This window comes from Excalfactoria chinensis, chromosome Z (genome assembly GCF_039878825.1).
Source record: "Excalfactoria chinensis isolate bCotChi1 chromosome Z, bCotChi1.hap2, whole genome shotgun sequence".
Classification (NCBI taxonomy): domain Eukaryota; kingdom Metazoa; phylum Chordata; class Aves; order Galliformes; family Phasianidae; genus Excalfactoria; species Excalfactoria chinensis.
The window spans coordinates 44,462,822-44,485,297 of record NC_092857.1 but is presented as its reverse complement, the minus strand read 5'-3'; the positions used below and the strand labels follow the sequence as shown (position 1 = coordinate 44,485,297).

Genomic DNA, 22,476 nt, shown 5'->3' with positions numbered 1-22,476 from the left:
GTAGATGCTTAAGCTTCATGTGCACCCATGCTGCTCCCTGTAATCTATGCCTGCCCAACCCAGTAGGAGAAACACCTGGGCTGGTTCTACATGTCACATCCCATCTGGCAGCCCTCAACCTTCAGGACAGGCTGCTTATGGCACTGGTGGGGCTGCTGCTTCATCATAGCATAGGGTGCAGTGCTAGAGGCTTTACTTCTAGCACTGTCAAATGATATGGCTGCTTCTCTCTTTACTGCTCTCTTATCACAATTTTTCATGCTGCTTTTCTGCTTATTTTCAGGCCAACTCCTTGTGTCAGAAGTCTTGTCTGTGATTGGTTACCGTTTAATGCAGCTAATGGTTATCTTCCTCTATAGCATTATCACTTTGTGGTTTCTCAGTGCAGTTTAGTGAGTTCTGTTCACATACACTCAAATTACAACCCTTTCTAATCAGATGTTATTATCCATGCCATTTCACAAAGGGATACATGTGTGCATCCTCACAACTCTCTGTTACTGTTTCAAGGTATCTGATCCTTAATGGCATATTCTCCAGTATTGGCGTGTTGCTCCTCCCCCACAGTCTTCGAAGTCCATACTATTAACTTCCCCATGAGTGGCACTAGCAAGCCTTCAAGACTCACTTAATGCTGCTTTTTCACCTGTTGTAAGAGCAATTTTCTTGCAGACTGCATCTCTTTACTTGTCTTGATGTGGTTGAGGATTGATTCTTCATACCATTGCAAAAGTTTCTTTACCCTACTGTAATTCTCTTATTGGAGTTACCTATTTAATCATTTCCTTCAAACAATGTACTCCCTCATTCCCCCTTTGCCACACTGGGGCCAGAGTTTGATTCTCTGTATTTATTTTTTTTAATACATTAGTGAACAGTCTGTCTTCTCTTTCTGGACAAAGTGTACCCTAGGAATGTGTGTTTTGATTCATTTCAGAAGAACTTCTGGGCAAATTGTGAAGATTATTGTTGGAAACGTATCAGAGTATTTTGTTTAATCTACTATGTCTGCTTTTCAGAGCATACTTCATTATCTTTGAACTATCTGTTTTTTGTCCATCCTCTCAATTTTGTGGCCCTAACAAAATGTGAAGGTTTTTTGTATGTCTCAGCATCAAGCACCCTTTTGCTCCTCAGCATCTCAGCACCCTTGTGCAAGAGTACTGTCTGATAGCAACAGATGTCATTACAGAATTAACACCTCATCCATCCCCACATATTACTTTTGTCTTCTACCTCGTGTGCAGCATGACAGAAGTGACTGGAGTGAACAAAAAGCAGCTACTCTGATTCCTGAGGAGATATCCAGGCTTGGCAGGAGTTGTCCTGCAAAATTCCAGCTTTAGCCTGGCTTCTGCCAGCCCATAAATGGTACTATTTGCATTACGGTGTTGGATGGTGGTCTCTATATCCCTGTCAGATCCTACTCAAAGACAGAGCCGTATTGCTAGATACTTCCTGTATGGAGTTTCTCTAGGAGCTCTGCTTAGTGGAAGAAAAGAGGGCAGAGTGCTAACAGACAGCTAAATGTGTGGGTGCTACAGTTCTTTTCACCCAGCCACCAGTAAGTACAGAAGATGTAGCCCCTTTCCCCTCTGCCTGTGTCCCAGTGGTACACAACTCAAAGCTGGACAGCCACAAGCAGAGACTGAGTGTGTGCCCTGGAGGGACTCATTGCCCCTGGGGATTGAGGTTGTGTTTTGAAGGGAAACGTGGCAAGAACTCTCAAACCAAGCTGAAAAGTCCATTGGCTAAAGCTGGCAGAAAAATTCAGGACATCCCTTCTGTCCCTGGACAGAGACAATGCCTGTTGAAATCCAGCACAGACTACAGGCTGGCAAAATTGCCTAAATACTACATGATATTTTCGTGTTCAGACATTGTTTTCAGTGAAAGACAAGTAGGTGACTATGCAGAAGATGTAAAAACAATGAAAAAAACAGTTCAATGTCATTAATTGTATTCACACCTTTTTCTTGCCTTGCCTCTGTCTGGCCAGTGAATTGAGTGGAGTGGGGAGGCAGAGCAACTGAGCTGGGGAGCCCAGGGTGTTTGCAAAATTTCCAGCTGCAAAGCTATCAGCAGTGGGAAGGTGGAGAAGGGGGAATGAGGACAACTATCTGCCTTTTGTGGAAGTGCTCACAGGAAGGGGTACACTGAGGAGGGCATGAGACTGACAAGGGTGATGTTCCCAGCTTCTGTGTCTGGGCTACCTCTCCTGGGAGAGGGCAGAGAAATCTCAGGGAGATGATGCTACAGGTGTGTACTTCAGGTTACACAGGCAGTTGAGAGAAAGCAGAGGGGAACACAAACTCATTTTTCTAGGAAGCAGCTCTAGAGGCACTCGAGCACAAGCACTGGAAACACTGCAGACGTGCTGTCTCGAGTTAGGTACAATCTGTGGAGATGTGGAAAGCATCTCCCTGGCAGCAGTGCCCCCCCTCTGTGCAGCACACACACAGCTGTGTATGACGATCGCTGTCATTTGCTTCTGATCAAGGAAAGACTTAGAGTGCCTGGGACTCACAGTCCTGGGCTAAGTAGCTAGCCCCTTTGTGTTTGGATTTACTGAGCCAGCACTGAGCTGATTTGGTTTCTGGGGACTGGAGAAGCACACAAGAAAATGCACATCTCTCTCCTGGTGGGAAGCTGGTTTGGTGCCTTATTACTGTAATTGCCAAATCCATCAGTCACTGCAGACTCTCCCTTGGACTTCATCTTCTTTTACCCTCTGCTCAGGAAAGGATAGGCAGTCAGTTTGGACAATGCTTACTGAAAAGTGTTTGGGATATTTTTATTCTGGACTGTGTCTCTGGGCATCCTTGTTCCTGTCTTTCTTTAAAGGTAAGATAAGCTCATATGTGGTGGTCCATCTTTATTATTTTCCCTCTAGACACCAGTCACACCCACCCCAACTCTGTTTACAGGTCTCTTATCTGTGTGTAGTTTAAACTTCATCAGAACCCAGTATTGAAGTTGAGGGGAGTTTTGTAATCAGTTTGGCTAAGTCTGTGCATCTTATACTGAGCACCTTCTCTCAAGAAAGAAAGACTTGTGCTTTTCTTAATGAGAGCCGAGCTGTTTTCACACACTGTGAAATAAACTGAAATGATTGCATTTGAGGACAGAGGTGTTCTTTCTCTTTAAATCTTTATCAACGATTATTTATTTATTTATTTATTTATTTATTTTGGTGGAGAATGAGAAACTGAGGGTGTAGAGGATGGCTGTGAGAACCCCGTAGGTATGTTGCTGGAGGAGTGTTTTTCTACAAAGAAAATACTATCAGGAGAAAAAATTTAACTGTTTACTTTGCAAGCATGATTTGGTAAGGCTTGCAGCTGCATAAGCACATGAATTTACTGTTTGTAATTTAATGTTTTTCTCTTCTGCCTTTTAGTTTGTTTCAGTAAGAATCTTAACAGACAGTGATGGGCGTAAACTAGGAATATCTAATGAAAATAGTAATGGGCTCCTGCAGGCTGAGGTGTCACCTGTGACCAACCTGTCTATTGAAGTTTCAGCATGTTACAAGTAATACCTGTGTTCCAAAACACAAAGGATTGCAAATGCTAAAGATTTTTGAAGTGGAAAGGGAAGCTGAAATCCATAGTTTTTAAAGATGCTCAGGTCTCTACACAAAATATGCTTCAGTAGCTTTTTATATGAAGCATGCATACCTGGAACAAATGTGAATTTTAAAACTGAGTGTTGCAGTGTGTCAGACCGTGTCATGCTGTCCATGGTTTCTGCATAGAGAAAAGGGGATTGTCTTTTTAAAGCAGAGAATGTAGTTCCTATGCTTCAGAAGTGCAGAAGCACAGGAGAATTACCTGTATGTGATGTTGCACTACAGATAATTCCTCGCTGGTTCACCTGAGTCTGCAAAACAACAGCATTTCACTGTTACAGTTCCACATTTCAGCTGCCTGATGCAGCAGCGGTATTTCAGAAAATGTCCCTCCACCTTGCTAAGTTAAGGGACTTGCTACCTTTGTAAGATATTTCTGTGCTACTTCAGAGCTGAGCTAAAATCCAAATGATGGCTGCTAGTTACTGATTTAGCTCTGTTTATATTCAGTCCTATTACAGGCACTCAAAATATGTCCTTTCAAATAGTGAGTGATCACTAATTCACCAAGGAGGATGTTCAGTTTCCATGAGTAGCACTTGAAGACTCCAACTGCTTTTATAAATAATTGAGAGGATTTTTTATTAGGTGCTTTTACCATAAGTTTACAAGTATGTACTTTTACAGATAACTGCTAATACTGCATAAAATGAACCTTTAATGAAGATGGGCCATTTTTACTCTCTGCACTATGGATGTATCTGTTTTCTTAAAGAAAAAGAAAAGCCACGGCAATTGGGCAGTTGGGGCAGAAGAAAAAAAAAGAATTGAGATGATCTTAGCATATCAGTAGCAGAGTCTTTTAAGTAGTGAACTTTAGATGAACTCCCACAGGACTGCTCAGTGCATGGAAGTTGCAGCAAGCCTGTCATAATTAACATCACTCCCAGGTACTGTTGGTTTGATTAACAAGATTCACAGTAGTAGTAGTTTCTCATGACTGAAAGCTTCCGGAGAGCCAGCCTATAGTTGTAAAAATGACTAGGAAAAATAATGGCAAGATGCAGCAACAACAGAAGCAACAAAAATCAATAGAACCCAGTCTTTTTTTGTTTTGTTTTCACAGTCCTTTCCATGACTTTCTGCTTCAGCAGCTTTATTCTGCTGCTGGGAGCCCTGACAGTTGTGCCCTTCTTGTTAGGTCATTGCACCCCTTCTTCCCAAAGTGCCTGGAGCTAGTGATGCTTTTTTTTGGGCTATATGACCTGGTGAAGATAGACAAACTGGTCATGAGCTTCCTTGGATCCCAAATTACCTTTCTCATAGCCAGATGTCCCTTCCAGGCCTATGCAGAGTCTGAAAGAACATCTGTAGGATGGAAGTACTCTGTGAATCCAGTGGATACATAGCAGTCTCAAAAGGAATGTCTGGAAAACACTGCTCCAGGGAAGGATGGGAAGGAGGGGATGAGAACCACACCTACTGCTTGCCTCATGCGTGATGCCGTCTGAGAGCTGGGGTAAAGCAGACTTGCAACGGAGTTCTCCCAGGAAATATATTCCATTGACCACACTGAGACCTAGCCTCCCCTGGAAGTGTTACCTTCAGCGCAGAGAGCAGTCCTCTGCTGGGTTTAAACATCCAAGTTAAACACACACTTTGCTGAATATCAAGCTGAAAATCTTCAGCTAACCCACGTATTCTAATTACTATTTTATGTACATCCTTTTGTTGTTGTTGTTTTAAGGGAAGGCCACTTAACTGCTGACATCAGGGCCTTAGTCTGACCATGTGATTTTGAAAAATCCAGCCAAGGTAATGTCAAGGTAAGGACAGAGCTCCTCCTCTGCAGTCCTGAGGGAATGGAAGGGCTAAGCGGTATGTGACACATCCCGTGGCAGGGAATGCTGCAAACAAGCTCAACAGCTGAAGGACAGAAATGATGAAATAATCCATCATGACTTGTTTTGCGCCAGTTGAGTAAAACAGCTTTTCTTTGGCTCACTTGCCATAGAATTGAATTCCTATGTTACATTCATTTCATGCTTTCTCACAGTTCTACAGACTTAGAAGAGCTGTGCTGATCACATCAGAACACAGCTAGTGATCTGTGGAAGCAAATCCTCACTAGGACACTGGTTTTGGTTCACTTCTGTGCAAGCAGGTGCTGTTTCTGCAGCAGTAAAATCATTGTCAAGACAGTCCCAAAAGGCCAGATTCTGCTGCCAGGCTACAGTTTCTTTACTGTGAGCTAGCTAGTGACAGGAGTTTAGAGATCTCTGTAGCAGGAAGAATCAAGGCTGGTATTTAAATGCTTATTTGTGCAGTCTAAACTTTGGGGCACCTTAATTGAATAGGACTGGTGGAACTGCAGTGAGCTGAGGAGATCAGATTCATTTAGTCCAAAGAGACTGTTGAGTAGATGCTAGAAGTCCTATGTCTTCACAGAATACCTTGTATTTTCATGGCAATTTGGGGGATCAGTGGAATGGCTTCAACTTCTGATCTCATAAATGTTTGCAGATCGGAGCCAGATATTCAAGTCAGATAATCTGTAGTCTTTGACAATCTTCATTTGAAGGTTAAAATGTCATGTTTAGCCCAGTTCTTCCAAGCTGATCCTCTTTGAGTTGTGTCACTCCACTGGTACATATATTATACAAAAGACAACAATGCAATTGGCAGTTAAAATAGGAATTATATGAATCTGATCACTCTGAATGCTGAGTGTGCAAAGAGATGACACACACACATAGGTTCAGACAGGACTGAATGTACTGCTTGTGGCACAACTACGTCAGTAGGTGTTGCTCTTCTCAGTGATGAGGAATGCTGAAGAAGAGGTACAGATCAACACATTTACAGTAGATAAGCAGAGCTTTAGGCAAATCTGAATTATGGTCTGCAACAGTTGCAGACAGGATGGTGCTTCTGGAGCCTTCTGCCATGGTGCAGCACAGGGGGACATCCAGTGGTCTCAGAACAGAAATCTGTGCCCAGCATTCAGGTTCTAAAGGTGACTCCAGTTTTTTTGTTTCTCTCTGTTTTGTTCTCTTAACAGAGGTATAGAAAAGGATGAGTTAGCAGTGGCAGTAAAATACTAGATAATTTTGTCAGGAATTTTTCCAAGCACAGGAAGATGGGGGTACTTAATGTCTGTATGGTGCAGTGGGTACAGTAAGCAGCAGCATCCCTTCTCACACTGCAGGAAGATAACTCTTCCCAGAGTCTAAGAAAGGAGTTACATTAGTCACAAGGCAGGAGATATAAACGTGATGGCTGTGATTTTCAAGGGAACAGAAGTATTGAAATGCCATTTGATTTCACTGTATGGTGTGAACGAAGGTTAAATGCAGTATTTCAGCTATATATTGTAATTGAGAGAGAGTGAAAATTTTCCCAGTTCTAGAGTGTGATTAAAGTAGATCAGAACCTTTGCTTCACTCTTGGTATGGTTGTTCAAAGACAGCTAATGTCTGCATAATATAATTAAGGAAGGAGTAAAGCTACTTTAGATTTGTAGGGCTAGCAATGGTGATCAGCAGCACCCAAGAGAGTGAGTGAGGTAGACAGGAATTTATTGCTGGTGTGGGACACACTCCTGAGCAGATATTTTGGGCACCTCAGCACAAGAATGATATGGAAGTACTGGAGCAGGTCCAGAGAAGGGCAACGAGGCTCGTGAAGGGCTTGGAGAATCAGCCCTACGAGGAGAGGCTAAGGAAGCTGGGGCTGTTTAGTCTGGGGAAAAGGAGGCTGAGGGGAGACCTTATTGCGCTCTTCCAGTTCCTGAAAGGTTCTTACAATGAGAGTGGGGCAGGTCTCTTCTCACTAGTGACAAGTGATAGGATGAGGGGAAATGGCCTTAAGTTGAGCCAGGGCAAGTTCAGGTTGGATATTAGGAAGAACTTCTTTACAGAAAGGGTGGTTAGGTAATGGAATAGGCTCCCCAGGGAGGTGGTTGAATCGCCATCCCTGGATGTGTTTAAGAGCCGTTTGGATGTGGTACTCAGGGATATGATTTAGCAGAGTTTTGTTTTGTTTTGTTTTGTTTTGTTTTGTTTTGTTTTTGGTTTTTTTTAGAGATGGGGTACTGGTTAGGCTGCGGTTGGACTTGATGATCTTCAAGGTCTTTTCCAACCTGGGTAATTCTATGATTCTATAGCTCAAAGAAAGAGCGTTGTTTATCAAATACTTGTACTGTCATCCAGGACAAGAGGGACTCTGATCCCTTTCTTTGACCAATATAAAAATATGTGCCCCCGGTGGCGCAGTGGTATAAAGTGCTGCTTGCAGCACCGGAGGACCCGGGTTCGAATCCCCCCTGTGGTGCAAGTGGTAGAAGCGCTGCTCTGCTACACAGAGGGGCTCGAATTCCGAGGTTGGACTCGATGATCTCTAAGGTCCCTTCCAACTTGCATGATACTATGATACTATGATATCTTGAGGTATAATGGCAGACAGGAGGTTTGTCAACAGAATCAACCTAAAGCTATGATTTTCAGGTTGGGTTGACAAGATTGTACACTGTGTTCCCTGAACCTGGATCGCTTTGATTTTCACCACTCCAAGATAAAAAAATTGGTTTGTAAACTGGAAAATATTTATTTGTGGCTGCTGGAATAGATGAGAATTTGGTCTCTGGAGTGGTAGACTTTGGGATCATAAACTTGTAGAGTAATTCAGCTGAAAGGGATCTGTGGAGTTTTCTCTGTCCAGTACCCCTTCTTGGAGCAGGAACAGCTCAGTGGGATTAATTCTGGTGTGATCAATCTGGGAAGATCTCCAAAAAACCATGGTCTCTCTTATGTTGAGCATCTTTCAGAGGAAAAAGACTGCACTGATGTCTTGGAAATGAAATGGATGTGATTTCTTTCTAGTTGGTGATGAACCCAAGCACCTTGTAAGAGAGTCTGGCTCCATTATAACATAACAATAGAATCACAGAATTGCAGGGTTTGGAAGGGACCTTACAGGATCAAATCCAATTCCCCTGCTAAATCAGGTACTTTACAGCAGGTCACACAGGTAGGTATGCAGATGGGTCTTGAATATCTCCATAGGAGAATCCAAAACCTCCCTGAGCAAGCTGTCCCAGTAATGCATCATCCTTACTATAAAGAAGTTCTTCCACATGTTATTGAGGAACTTCCTGTGCTAAAGGCTTAGACCATTGCTCTTTGTGCTGTCACTACACACCACCAAGAAGAGCATGGCCTCAATGGTTTGCCTCCCAACTCCTGTTAGATATTTATAAACATTTATCAGATTCCCTCTCAGTCATCTTTTCCTCAGCCTGAACAGTCTCATGTTACTCAGCCTTTCCTCATAAGGGAGGTGCTCCAGTACCTTTGTCATCTTTGTGATTCTCCATTGGACTCCTTCTAAGAGATTCCTGTCTTTTCTAAACTGGGGAGCCCAGAACAGGACACAGTAGTCCTTTAAATGTGGTGTCATCAGGGCAGAATAGAGAGGAAGGATCACCTCTTTTTGACTTGATGGACACATTCTTTTTAATGCACCCCAGGATACCATGGGCCTTCTTGGCCACAAAGGCACACTGCTGCCTCATGGCCAACCTGTTATCTGCCAGAACATGCAGGTTCTTCTCTGCAGAGCTCCTCTCCAGCAGGTCAGCCCCTAACCCATACTGATGGATGTGGTTATTTCTCCCCAGTTGCAAGACCCTACACTCGCTCTTGTTAAACTTTATTAGATTCCTCTCTGCCCAACTCTGTCTGTCAAGGTTTTGTTAAATGGTAGCACAGCTTTCAGGTATGTCATCCAATCCTCCCAGCTTTGTATTGTCAGCAAACTTGCTGAGAATGAACTCTATCCCTTTATCCAGGTCACTGAAGAAAATGCTGAACAAGACCAGACCCAGAACTGACCTCTGGAGAACACTGCTAGTTACAGGCCTCCAATCAGACTCTGCACTGCTGATGACAACACTCTGAGCAATGCCAGCAAGCCAGTTCTCAATCCACATCACTCACTGTCCACTCATCTATCCCACATTTTCTAAATTTCACAAGGATGCTGTAGGAGACAGCGTCAGATGCCTTGCTGAAGTCAAGTACACCAACTGCACAGAAAAGCTGTGGGTATCCCATTCCTGAAGCTGTTCAAGGCCAGGTTGGATGGGGCCTTGGGCAGCCTCATATGGTCGATGGCACCCTTGCCCATGGAGTGCAGTTGGAATTAGATTATCTTTAAGATCCCTTCCAATCTAAGCCATTCTATGATTCTTTGACTCCACAATTCTGTGATATCCAGAAAATTTTAATTAGCCTACCCCAGCCCTAAAAGAAGTGTTAGCCATGCTCGTAAGCTACAAGATCCTCACAAACTTCTTGTGAATTGTATTATTTCCTTCCTCAGTCCAGGTTACCTTCCTAGACTTCTCACAGATTTGATATTAGTGCTTGTGGTTGTTGTTGCATATTCATTTCTCCTCACATCTCTTGTCCATTTTAGTTTGTAACACTTTCCCACCCAGTATCTGCTCAAAGTCTACTGACAGAGTTCTGACATCCACTGAGACCTTCTAGTTGATATTACAATACAAAGCTCATGTTCCTCACATGCTAATTAGAGACAACTCCAGTCTAAAGAACTTTGTTACGCATACAAAACTACTTGAAGTCTTTGTGCAAATGGGATGTACATGTAGATTATTCCAGCAGACTTCCCAGATTCAGTGTTTATTTTTCTGTATGGAATGAGGCTTTCTCCTCTCCTACCCTTCAACTCTGCATACTGATGACCATTTCAAGAGCCCGAAGCAAAAGACATGTTTTTCTAATGTAGCCCAACTGCTACACTGTAGCATATTCTGCAGGAACATTTTGTATTCTTCAGAGTTACTGGCTTCCCAGCTTTCACTAATTTAGTCATTCAAACTGTTAGATTAACTTCTGCCTGCATGTTGCCAAAAATGCTGGTGGGAGGTCAGAATGATTAAGAAAAGTTAGATGAACTGGGAAAACGTGTGAGTAAGGGAAGGTGCCATTCAACCCCAGAGGACCTCCTCCAAGCTGGGCAAATCATTTCACCTTTGGGTTTAAATGCTCTAGCAGACTCGGGAAGTCTGAATGCAAGGCAACATGGGACCACTTTTTGCTTTTCAGGCTAGGTTTGGTCTCTCAGAGACCCAAGCGACACAAGATCTGAAGGTGTCTGATATCACAAGATGATGGCCACGCACCACATGGCCATGCACATTTTTTCTCATTTGCACTGAAATAATTCATAGAATCATGTTAGGGTTTGGGCTGGAAATGACCCCAAGGATCATCAGGTTCTAACCCTCCTGCCACAGGAGCTTTAGATTGAAGTTACCCAGGCTGTTGATTGAACAGAGTAAAATCATGCCAAAACCAAGCTCCCCAGTTCATCATTGCCTAGGAGTACCTCATTTTCATGTAAAAATCTTTCTTCCTCTTAGTTGGGATCTGAGTCTATCAGCCAATGCAGTTTTGACTGCCAGACAACAGCAGTGAAAGCCATGTATTTAATATTCCCACTGATTCCAACAAAACCAGGACATGAGAAAAACAAACAAACAAAAAAATGCATTTACCATCCTGAAAACAGAAATCAGTGCTAGCAAACAAATATGTCACTGAGACCTGGTGACATTCAGAATATGGAAAGCAGCTGCATGCTTCATGATACAGACTGAGTTCTGCCACTTGGTATGCCCAAAATCAAATCTGTCTGAATCACCCAAACTAAACAACTTTTTATGATTTTATATGTCCTAGATCAGATCAGATCTCTACAGATCATTGTTTTGTTCATCACAGGCCTAATTTGATAAGAGTTAGCCACTTCCCTAATCAAGAGTCTTCAACAGGAATAAATTCAGACTCCCTGTTGGGAATTTTTGTGCCTGTATTTACAACTTTGTGTTTGAAGACCTGGATCACCAAAGCTTGGGCAGATGTGTTTTCCTATTTCCCAGTTAAAGTATGGAGCACGGACAAGAATGAAAAATGATCTGCTGTTCAAGATGCTGTCAAAATTCTCAGCAGCAAAACTCAACTCCCTTTTGCAGGGCTCTGACAACAGGTTTCTTGTCATCTATCATTCGTGTTTCTGACACAAGAAAGAGAAGCTTGCAACTTTCTTTACATTTCCAGGTCTTACGTTGTCCATCAGTGCCCTGCCTATTCCTCTCATACATTGCAGCCAACTTGCTCACAGGCCACAGACAAGGCCTGAACAACATAGGAAGAGGATACAGCAGTTATTATGCCTTTTGCATCCTCAGTCTCTTTGGTGCTTTGTCTTATTTGCAAGTACAGTTTCCTGATTGACAGAGCAGAAGTTCATAATTAATTTCCTGAATCTGAGAAAACCTAGTTGGACAGAGGTGTAATAATGATTGCAGGTATCAAAGCAGATCAACAAGTCTGGTAAAGGCTCAGAAGATGACAGAGAAGAAGGCAGATTATTTTTTTCCTAAATTCAATGCAGATAACAGCAGTGCTGAAGGCTGCAATGACATGTTCAGTTTGCTGTGCAACACTACTGTCCAGTTTCCATTTTCTACTCTGAAAATATTATAAATAGAAAATACTGTAAATAGAAGGAAGGGAAAGATGAGATGACCACTCAAGAAGGGAAATGTCCCCAAGATGTGAAGAAAGCAAAGACAAAAAACAAGCATTGTTCTTCCTTTTGTTAGTCACAAACTTACCTCTACGAGATGGAGAAATCAGTACCTTTTTCACAGGTCAGAGGTGAGGGAGTGGCCTTGCCTTAAAATCACTGCCATGTTGTGAAGGTTCTTCGGCACTGGTGATAGTGTGAAATTGCTTTGGAAGATGCAGGAGACAGATCAGACTGAAAATGTTGTCAACTGTCCTGTGGAAATGAACCACTTAGTGTGCCCAAACGCACTGCAGTGGCTCTGGTCTGTTGCAATGTTGTTTAGTGGGCTTGGATTGAGTTCTCCTTGTTTTATTAGCAGCTCTCAGTGAAGTTCATAAGCCCTTCATGAGGAGGGCTATCCCTTGGCTACTCGTTTATGGGTGCTGATATGTGCAGAGGTGAAAGGTTGTGACAAGCTGCCCTGCAAACCAGTGTGGGTGGAGAATTCCCACTCCAGTCTGCTGGTGACTGTGTCCCCTGTGCTTCATTTTTGCCATATGATTTTATGTCTTTCCATGGGCCTCCGTCACTGCTTCTCCCCACAGATCCTGGGATGGCTGGCAGGAGTCATCTCCACACAACCACAACTCCTCTAACGTGTTTCACGGGGGAGGGTGGAGGGTGGATTCCCACCCCTGACCTTTGCCCATCCCCCTCCTTGTGTGCTACCCACTTCTGTTATTGTAGTTATCTCCATGTTATTGCATGGAGATGGTGAAAACTAGCATCTCAGTAAAAATTCAGTGTTTCTTTTTTTCTTTTTTTTTTTTTTTTATCCTGTGTGCCTGCATCCAGTTATGTTTCTAATCTGGAGCAATGAGATAGTTCTAATAACTAGCAAACATTTGAGAGGTATTCCACTGTTAATATCTTAATGCATGTCTTTTCATCTTACACACATATCTCTTTAAAACATCTGCACCAAGACATCAGGACCACTGAAAAAATAATCCTGTCCTTTCATTATATAATGGCCTATATACTCTTTTTAGCTTGTTGTCATGTGCCTGAAGTCTTTGAGTTGAAACCTTTCCTCACATACCCTTTAATACCCTTCTCTGCTGGGAGCTCTTTATTTGGTAGAAAGGAACAGAAGTGGCCAGTGTCAGGAAGAACAGGTCCTTTTTGCCTCAGAAAACATTTCTCACATTCCTCTGGGTATCTAATAAATTTTCAATGTAAGATACAAAAATAATCTGCATAGTGAAAGCTGAAGATAAGAGTCAAAGATTACCCAGAAGGGAAGCAGATTAAAAAGAAGTTTTAAATGAAGGATGTATTCAAATACACAGTGCTCACACACACACATGGGGCTGAGGCAGCTGATACGATTCCGTTGTCTTGCGTGCAAGTACTCTTCCCTGAAGGTGTGATGGTGTGCATTTTAAATCAAAGGGCATTGAAAGAAATAATGCTTCTGCAGCCACAGATAAAAGCAAAAATGCTGCACATAAGAACAAAAGCGGATGGGACACATCTGTGTCTCTGGGGATTAAGTGACATATGGTAACAACATGCTTTACGTTCTCAGAAATTAGGAAAATATACAAAATAAGGCAAGTGCTTTTAAATTGTTACCAAAGCAGTGTAACTATACTACATTTAAGTGTTGTTGCCATTCCAATTATTAATGTCAGTGAAGTCACCTGTGAAATAACCTGCTTTTAATCCACTCCTGTTACTTCCCTCATAATTTATAGTTGTATGTACTTTGTATCATCCAGTGATAATTCTGTTTGCATTCCTGCAGGAATAGCTAAAATCCCTGAAAGCACACAGTGATAAACAAAAAAGAAAATAAAAACTGAAATGCTCTGGAAGAATCTGCAGTTTGTTAGGAAAATACTTGAAAGTTCCGGGAGCTAACTCTGCTGTTCAAGGGTTTTCCTAATGGCTTTTGCTGCGTAAATGTTCCAGTCACACTCACGAATTAGGTAATCACGATACAATTAAATAGAAAAATAACTACCAGTGTAACAACACTGGTTGTCATAAAGTCCAGAACTCCATCAGTTTTCTTTTGTAAAACAGTAAAAACCAAAACTAACAGAAACACTCCCCTCATCCCCCAAGAAAAAATGAAATGTGGCAAAAGAACATTACACAAAGAGGAAAATACTAAAATAATAATAATAATAAAATTGTGAAATACCTGCAGAAAATATAAGAAGAGTAAATAAATACCACAAGCACAGTATTTCTGCAGTTTGGGACCTTTTCTGAAGCAGTAGGGGACAAAATGTTTGAACACGTAATCATCCAGGAATATGCTGTTGATTTTAGCAGCTGTGCTTATGAAAATGCTTCTTGGAATGGTTTTTCAAAAAGATAAGATAAAGGCATGCTTTGTAACTCAGAAATGTGTTGGCATGCAGATGTGTCAGTAAAAATGGCATAGGAAGAATAGGACGTTTGAACTGGAAAAGATTTAGGTACAAATAGCTTCCATAGTCCCACATGAATAAAGCAGTAGCTCAGGGCTGTGCCAAGAGAAATGAGCAATAGTCAGAAAGAGTTCAGCCAGAAGCTGGCTCAATGCAGACAAAAAAAATATGTAATCAAAAGATTGTCAAAATAAATCCAGGGAACAACATTAACAAGAGTAGGAATGATCAATAAACTTAAATAGGATGGCTCAGAACAGCTTGGAAATCCCTGTACTTCCGTCTACCGTCCTATTAATATTTCATTATTTAGTTGCTCTGCACAACAAGACATTCTGCACACCAGGAATGCATGTTGGTGCAGAAGGAAGTCAGGATGCCACTCCAGCACAGAAGAAGAAAGCCAAGTCCAGAGGAACCTGGCAGACAGACAGGGTAGATGAGGTCTGTGGTCATAGCCACTTGTCAGGAGCCTTGTGTTTTCTCAGTAGGACAAGCAAACTGTTAGTGGGGGATGCCAGTGCAGCCCATCGAACCACACGCAGCACACAGGGTGGTAGTGGCTTCACTAGTTTTGATCAGGTTAATGTATTTTTCTTGTTTTCCTTCCTAGAGGTTGGTGGTCATTTAAACATTTAATTTCAGTTTTGTGGAAAGCACAGATACCTGAATCACACTCAGGTCAGCCCATCTTATGTCACCACAAAGCACACATGCCTACTGAGGCAGCTATTCTTGCCATCACCATCAGCAAGACATTTAGTGCTCAAGTGTATGTATGTCCAGTTGCTGACTTGGAGCTGACATCAGCCAACACCAGCATGATCTTATCTCAGTATCTTAGAGAATTCAGAACCCTTTATAGGTGCCATGGTGGCTCATAGTCAGTATGAGACACCATCTGTGCAAATCTCATCAGAGATGCCTCTCTGCCTCTCTCCTTATAGCTGTTAAGCCACACTTATCCAGATTCCTGGATGCAGTTATTAACTTGTTTCTAGACTTGCTTTGAGAAGATCTCTGGAGCTTAGCTACTAAAGCTTTGCAGATGTTTATTTGATAACCAAATATTTCATGTTTCCTTCCTACTGACTCTGCCTAACCTGTCTGGGGCATTGCGACTCCTCTATTTAGCAGTGCTGAAATCCTATTTGCAAACTGTGTGTGTGCAAAGAAAGACAGAGCCCAGACTGTGAACTGGTAGCAAGGTGCCTGTTTTTAAATTTCTTCCAGAAATAACTTAAGGCAAGCATGCTGTAGGTGAATGGAGGAGAAGGACAGCTGTTGTAGGCATTTCAGAAATAAGGCCACAGAGAAGCCACCATCTTGTTTTTTTGATTTACATCATAGGACTCCCTGATCCAGCATGAAAGCCACCACACTGCTCCCCATGGGGGATATCCCTGATCTTGCAGTAATACATTTGTAGGGACACATGTTTTATTGCATTTCTTGCTAGAGAAGATAGCAACATACTGCGATAGAGAAATAGTTCCTGGGCAAGTTACCTTGCAGAGTGGTTCTCAGCAACTCCATCCTAAAAAGAAAGGTGCAATTTCATTGTAATGAAATATATATTCCCAGAAAAATTCTATAGCTGCTTATGTGTCACAGTTATCAACTGGTGAACATTACAGTGTGGGTGTGTTGCAGACTTTGCATGGGCTGCTGTAGGAGAGGAGATTCAGAGAGGTAACAGAATACATTAACACGGTCAATGAATACACCTACTCTACATTAAGCTCTTCACAAAACCATAAGGGGACTTTATCCCTGAATGGGTTAATTGTCTTGTGCCTGCCAAATGTCTGCAAATTGCAGGAGCAGCTTAGGGAACCAATTTAGGTTACACAGAGTGTAAAGCTGAGTCACAGCCTACTCCAAAATTCTGCCTGCCTTTAGCAATTGCATTTCACTTAATAACTCCAGCCCAGCAGCTTTTTGTTTAAAGCATATTTTCAAGAGAGAAATCCAGCAGCCCTGATGAGGACACTGACGTGAAATAGCTTCTGTTCTAGAAGCTTACAACATTTCTTGCTGGAAATCATGTTCTGTTCCCAGATATATATATATATGTATATTTTGCTTGTTTGTTTTCAATTCCTGTCCCATATATATTCAACTTTGGTGCCCTTTCCACAGAATAGAGCCCTTCAATATCTAGTACATATCTTCTCCAAGTCCCCAGTACTTGTTATTCCCTCCACCAGAAAGAGAACTTGGAAATCAAATTTGATCATTATAAAAGAAAAAAAAAAGAAAAAAAGAAAAAAAAATTAAAAAGCTATTTTAAAAAAAATAGTAATTCTTCTATTTCAGACTGTTACCATTGCTACTTCTATGTTCACTGAGAATGATTTCCTATTGTTTCCTATATAATTCAGCAACACAGGGAATACTGACTGAAGCAGGGTGACATTTTTTACTCAAAGTGGGCGGCTTTTTTAATCAAAGATCCTACATCTTAATGTCCATGCCAATTAGTTGTACTTCTCTTGTAACACACACAGCCAAGCAAGTCTGCTTTGGAGCGGACTTTGGAAAACAGACCTGGCAACGTTAAGTTTTGACACCCAACTTCCAGCCTAATTGAAAAGATGAAACAATGTATTAGGGACCAGAGAGCTCACAGCCACGCTGCTTTTGATCAGATTTCTGTGTCTGAGGGGTAGTCAGGTATCCAGAGGTATCCAGACTTCCCCATCTCCAGCAAACACTCCACTTAGCACACAGAGATGTAGTGTCACAATGCATTAGCACAAACATTAGAAGGGGGGAAAAAGCAGCAGTCTCTCTGGAATAGGGGAAGTTAAGTATTTGAAAATTACAATTTAAAGGAAATGTCTATGGAAAACACAGGTCTAACTTGCCACCCACCTCATTTCCTCCTCCAAAGCAAATGCAGCAGAGAAATGGTATACTGATTGTACTTACCAGATCTTTGTAATGCCAGCAACTGCCATATCTATCTCCCAAGAAACCCCAAGACATCCACTGCTTTTCAATCTCTGTAATTTTGCTCACTTAACTGGGAGCACACAAACACGTGGCTATTGGTGCCAGTTCAGACAGGCTATGTATAAATCAGCTAAGGGTACCTTAACAATTTTGGGTGCAAGATGTAGGAAAGTAACAGGACCTCTTTGCAGAGGGGAGAGTTGAGGATAGGATGGCAAACCAGGTATAAGAAGAGCAGTAATATGCAGTAAAGTGCTGTTAGCTGAGCTCACAGTGTGAAGATGTTTTCCTGGAATATTCAAGGTTATGCTCATGTCTCTCCCAGTCAGACCTCTCTGAACAAGCTCTTTTAATGTATCACAGCAGTGATGGTATCAGGGCTCTCAACAGCCTAGCTGACTACCAGAGGCTGGTGAAGGCACTTCTCTGTTACAAAAGCTGAGGTAGACAGTTTAAAACGAAAGCTGGAGACAACCATTACATAAGCACTCAGGATGAGAGCAGAGGTGCAGACAGTTATCCCTTTCCTAAAGCACAGGAACATGGAAAAGAAAGCTAGGGTAGAATGCTGGGTAAGTGAAAGCACAACAAATTTGCTCAAATTATGGAGCCTCTATCCATTGGATGTTGTGTTATTGTTTTCCCTGTTGTCCTTCTTAACAGACGGGTCTTACAAATGAACTGGGGTGTGCTGAGGCACTGGAAAGTAAATACTGAGGACCTAAATTAATGCCTTGCAGGAAAGCTTGCTTAAGCTGGTGAAGCAGAGAAACTATGTCCAGAACTGCTTACTGCAGATGTTAAAACATGGCATCCAATATGTCAGCAAGGGCTGTTGGAGCAGCCCTAACCCCTCGTCCCCTCATACCGCATGACAATGTAATGTATTATTCAAGGGAAGAGAGTGTCCATAAAAGTGATACGTCAGTGCAGCTCACCAAATAAAACAGAAATAATTCTCATCCTCATTCACCAGGCACTGCCATGTTTATAAGCCACAAAAACTCCGTTTAGTATCAAGAAAACCAAAGGGAACATGAATTCAACAGATAAATTGAGCAATATTACTAGTTTTAAAAGATCTGGCTGCTATATTTGAGAGATGCCCATTCCAGGCTTACAGGGCTTGCTGAGCACAGTAAAAAGCTGGGAAAGAGGAAAGCCGGCTCTTAGTGTTTACTTGGATTGTCAAAAAGGCATGCAAATTAACTACTGTTGGAGGAGTCCTGGTCTCAATGTGAAGAGCTCTGGTCAAGAGTTTAAGAATCACACACACAGAGAACAGGATCTGCAGTGGAGTAAAAATGCTTCAGTCCAAAATAATAACAATTCAGAGTGTAGGTTCCTTCTCAAGGATTGGTTTTCCACAGATCAGGAAATGCATACTCATGTTGACAGGAGTGATTTGTCCTCAGGGAGCTGCAGCCCATGTCACTTACTCTTTCTGATGCATCTCTTGTTAATACTCAGGCTGACACCGGCCAGAGCACCAACACCTGCAATAATATTAAGAGCAAGTAAATAAATAAATAAATAAATAAATAAATAAAACTCTCTTATTGCCTTCCAGCAAGCTGTCTGATAGTTCTGGAGCCACTGACCATCATCAGGAGGGGAGCCCAAATGTGGAGGACTTTTACTCTGAGCCCAAAAGACTGTTTAAGTAGTTCCTGAGTGTTGTTAAATTGCTAGGGCATTAATAGTTATTGTCTTTAGAACTTTATCAGTCACATGTGCAGAAAAGATGTGTCTGTCACATCTATACTAGAGTTGTGGGAACTTTTGGGAAATGCTTTCAAATTGCTGACGCATTAATAAGTATTTGTTGCTAAACAGACAAATGATGGGGACAGCATGACCAGCCTGAGTGACAGTGACCTTCTTTCTTTTCCCCCAGTCTCTCAGCAGGGTGAAAGCCAGAGACGCCTGTACAGAGATCTATTGAGAAACTACAATCGTCTGGAGCGCCCAGTCATGAATGACTCCCAGCCCATTGTAGTTGAGCTTCAGCTTTCTTTGCTGCAGATAATTGATGTGGTAAGTTGCTGGCTGTTCTGTTCTGTGGCACCCATTTAGCCTAACTAATCAGACCTCTCATGTAGGTACCAAATATTTCCTCTTAATCAGGCTGTAAAGGTGGGAGCAGGTTGGCTTTGGCTGAGCATTCTCCCTGAGTGCTGGAGTACATGTTTTGACACTTTGAAAGAGTGAACATCCTCCTAGAAGCACAACAATCTCTGATACAACAGAAGCCACAAGAAGATTATATAGTTTTTCATTTATTTTAAAGAGAAAAAAAGAATGCAATAGTTTAGAAGCCATGTGTCATTGCAAATTATAAATATGTTCTTCTCAGAGCCTTGCAGGATGCAATCATTAAAGACCATGTGTAATGTTAAAACCCAACATCACTGCAATCTTTAGACATTATAATGGCATTGACCTCTTCTCCCATTACATCTTTATCATGCACTACATTTGAAAGATTCTGCCTTGAGACAAGGTTAGAAATGTGTAAAAGCAAAAGCTTGAGGCACGGCCCTCTAATTGTCTTTACTGATCTCTCTGCAACATACATTTCAAGTCTGGAGGATTCTGTATCACAGAATATGCTAGATAGAATTTATTTCACATGCATGGAAAACAAAACAATCAAGAGGGCAGTTTTGACCACTTTCAGCTTGTTAAAGTAACAAACATATGAAGAAATTAGCACTCCTCCCTTCTTATTATTTCCATAGCCATATTGAATGGTTTCTATGCACTGTCACTGCTGGAGAGAGAAAAACTTCCAAATATTGCACATTTGCAGACTAATTTGTGAGAGGTCTCAAACTTGACTTTTTTAAGTATCCACAACCTTTTTGAAAATGTGCAGCTCACCAGGCACTCCCTCTTGAGGGGCAAGCAGGCCCCTGGTGCTCTGGCCCCCCAGCATCATGCAGCACCAGTGCCAGGACCAACCAGTTGTAGTCCTCCTGCTGCAGGCAGCAGCCACTCAGGCAGGTTAAGCTGCTTTCTCTTTTGGCACATTAGCAAATGCACTGAGCTGGAAGAGAGAGATCAGTACCTTTAGCTGAAGTCACTCATTCATGGCAAGAGCTCACAAGCCTCTTCATGAACGAAAGAGCAGATAAATCCTCCAGCTACTTTCATGTAAATTTCAGTGAGCTATTCCAGGTCTAGTAGAGGCATCTTAGCTCCAAAGATCTTGCTTCAAACATTCTTTTTCCAACAGTGTTTTCATGTGGTAATTTGAAGGTTAGGGGTAGCAGGGGGGACTTTTCAGCCTTCAGGCTGTGACTGTACATTTTCAAAGTCAGTCAGTCAGTCAGAGGGAAGAGTTACATAAAACCTTTTTTCAGCTGGGTTTCACATGCACACGTGAAATACATCCTTTCAGCAAGCTACATTTCTTTAAGCACTCTATCTGTGTTATATCAATGCCCGTTGCAACCAATTTAATTCCTCTATTGCTTTTTCATTGTCTACAGTAGGAAAGGGGTCATCTAGATGGTCATGCATACATAGAAACACAGCTTTGCTTCCCTCTTTCTCTGCACACACTACAGATGCTGTAAGTTCTTTAGCTGAGAGCATCAGTAACTTGTCCCAGGCTCATGATCTTGCAACCTGTAATCTCAGTAATGTAGAGCAATCTGAAATTTGCCTCCTACACAGTGTGGAAAAGGTGTCTGTCTCCCACAATGTGAAAAAGGTGTCTGTCTCCTCCAGTCCTTTGTATATGGACAAAAATATCCTCATTCACACCATACAGTAGCAGAAGAATCCACGTCACAGACAATATGAGTTGAGCATAAGGCGCTTATCAGAAGTTGCATGGGAACACCTGTATGGGAACAGATGGGCCCTGGACTACTCTTTGGTTGGGTGTAGGAAGTGTTTTAATTTGGGGCTAAGGGAGAAATATTCTTCCCTTCTTCACACGGGGCATTTTAGGTGATCATTTCTCCTCTTGGCTATCCTGAGAGCAGCACCATGTGCTACCTCCAGCAGTGGAAACATTGTCCAAGATGTCATTGACAATGTGGCTGGCACTCAAGTTTCTGCAACAGAAGGGTAGAAGGGCCAATGTAACATCAACTAGTGGCTGAACCAGTCAGCTTAAAAATACATAAAGCACTGTTCCTATGGTGTCCAGTGCCCAATATGGGAAGTGGTACATGAATATACCTATCAGGAAGCAAGTTCTCAGTGTGAATGCTGCTGCTCAGCCTCCACTGCTGGCAGAACAGATTGCAGCATCTGGATGATCCAGCTGCTGAAAGAAACGTTTAAGAAGTGGGTTGTGATGTAAAGAGCAGCAAGCAAGGTACAAAGGATCTGTAACCTCTTCAGCTGCATGCATCGAAAGGCCAACCAAGGGATGTCTCACTCAGACAAGAGGCCAAAGCCAGCTGTCATACTCAAAACTTTGGAGAACATGTTCTCTGCTTTTCACATAAGCAAATGCAAGTGAAAGACTTTTTCACAAGGCCTGGGTTGCCATGTCCAGGGATTACTCTTGCTTGGGGCTTCCACATTCCCTAGGGTGTCAGGCCTATTCCTGGCACCGCTGGTGGATTTGGCTGGTGAACCCTCCCAGAGGGCACTGGTAAGCCCTGCTGAGCCCTGGCAGCCCAAGCAAGGGCAGAGCACATCCAGGACTACCTGGAACAAGACTCCTCTTGCTTTGTCTAGAAGTCCAGCCCATCAGTCAGGCTGGACAAGTCAAGAGATGAGACATTTTTTTCAGAGAAGAAATTGCATGCTTTTTCACTGGGGCCTGTTAGGTAGGAAATATTTGTCATCATGAATGGTGGTTTTGATTGCTTCTGCTGGCACCTGCAGGGAACCTGTTCTGAGGGGATCTACATCCTTTACATCAGAGCATGGTGAGACATC

The 22,476-nt window shown here is 42.3% G+C and overlaps 1 protein-coding gene across 1 annotated transcript in view; it reads left to right on the top strand.

Moving 5' to 3' along the window:
* The first annotated feature begins 2,315 nt into the window (after nt 1-2,315).
* LOC140264161 (neuronal acetylcholine receptor subunit alpha-7-like) overlaps nt 2,316-22,476 on the top strand; it is a 64,714-nt gene continuing 44,553 nt past the window's right edge. Inside the window, exons 1-2 of the mRNA XM_072359706.1 lie at nt 2,316-2,844; nt 19,469-19,608. Coding sequence (XP_072215807.1) covers nt 2,766-2,844; nt 19,469-19,608 — 219 coding nt within the window. The 5' untranslated portion in view covers nt 2,316-2,765. The remainder of the gene's footprint in view (nt 2,845-19,468; nt 19,609-22,476) is intronic.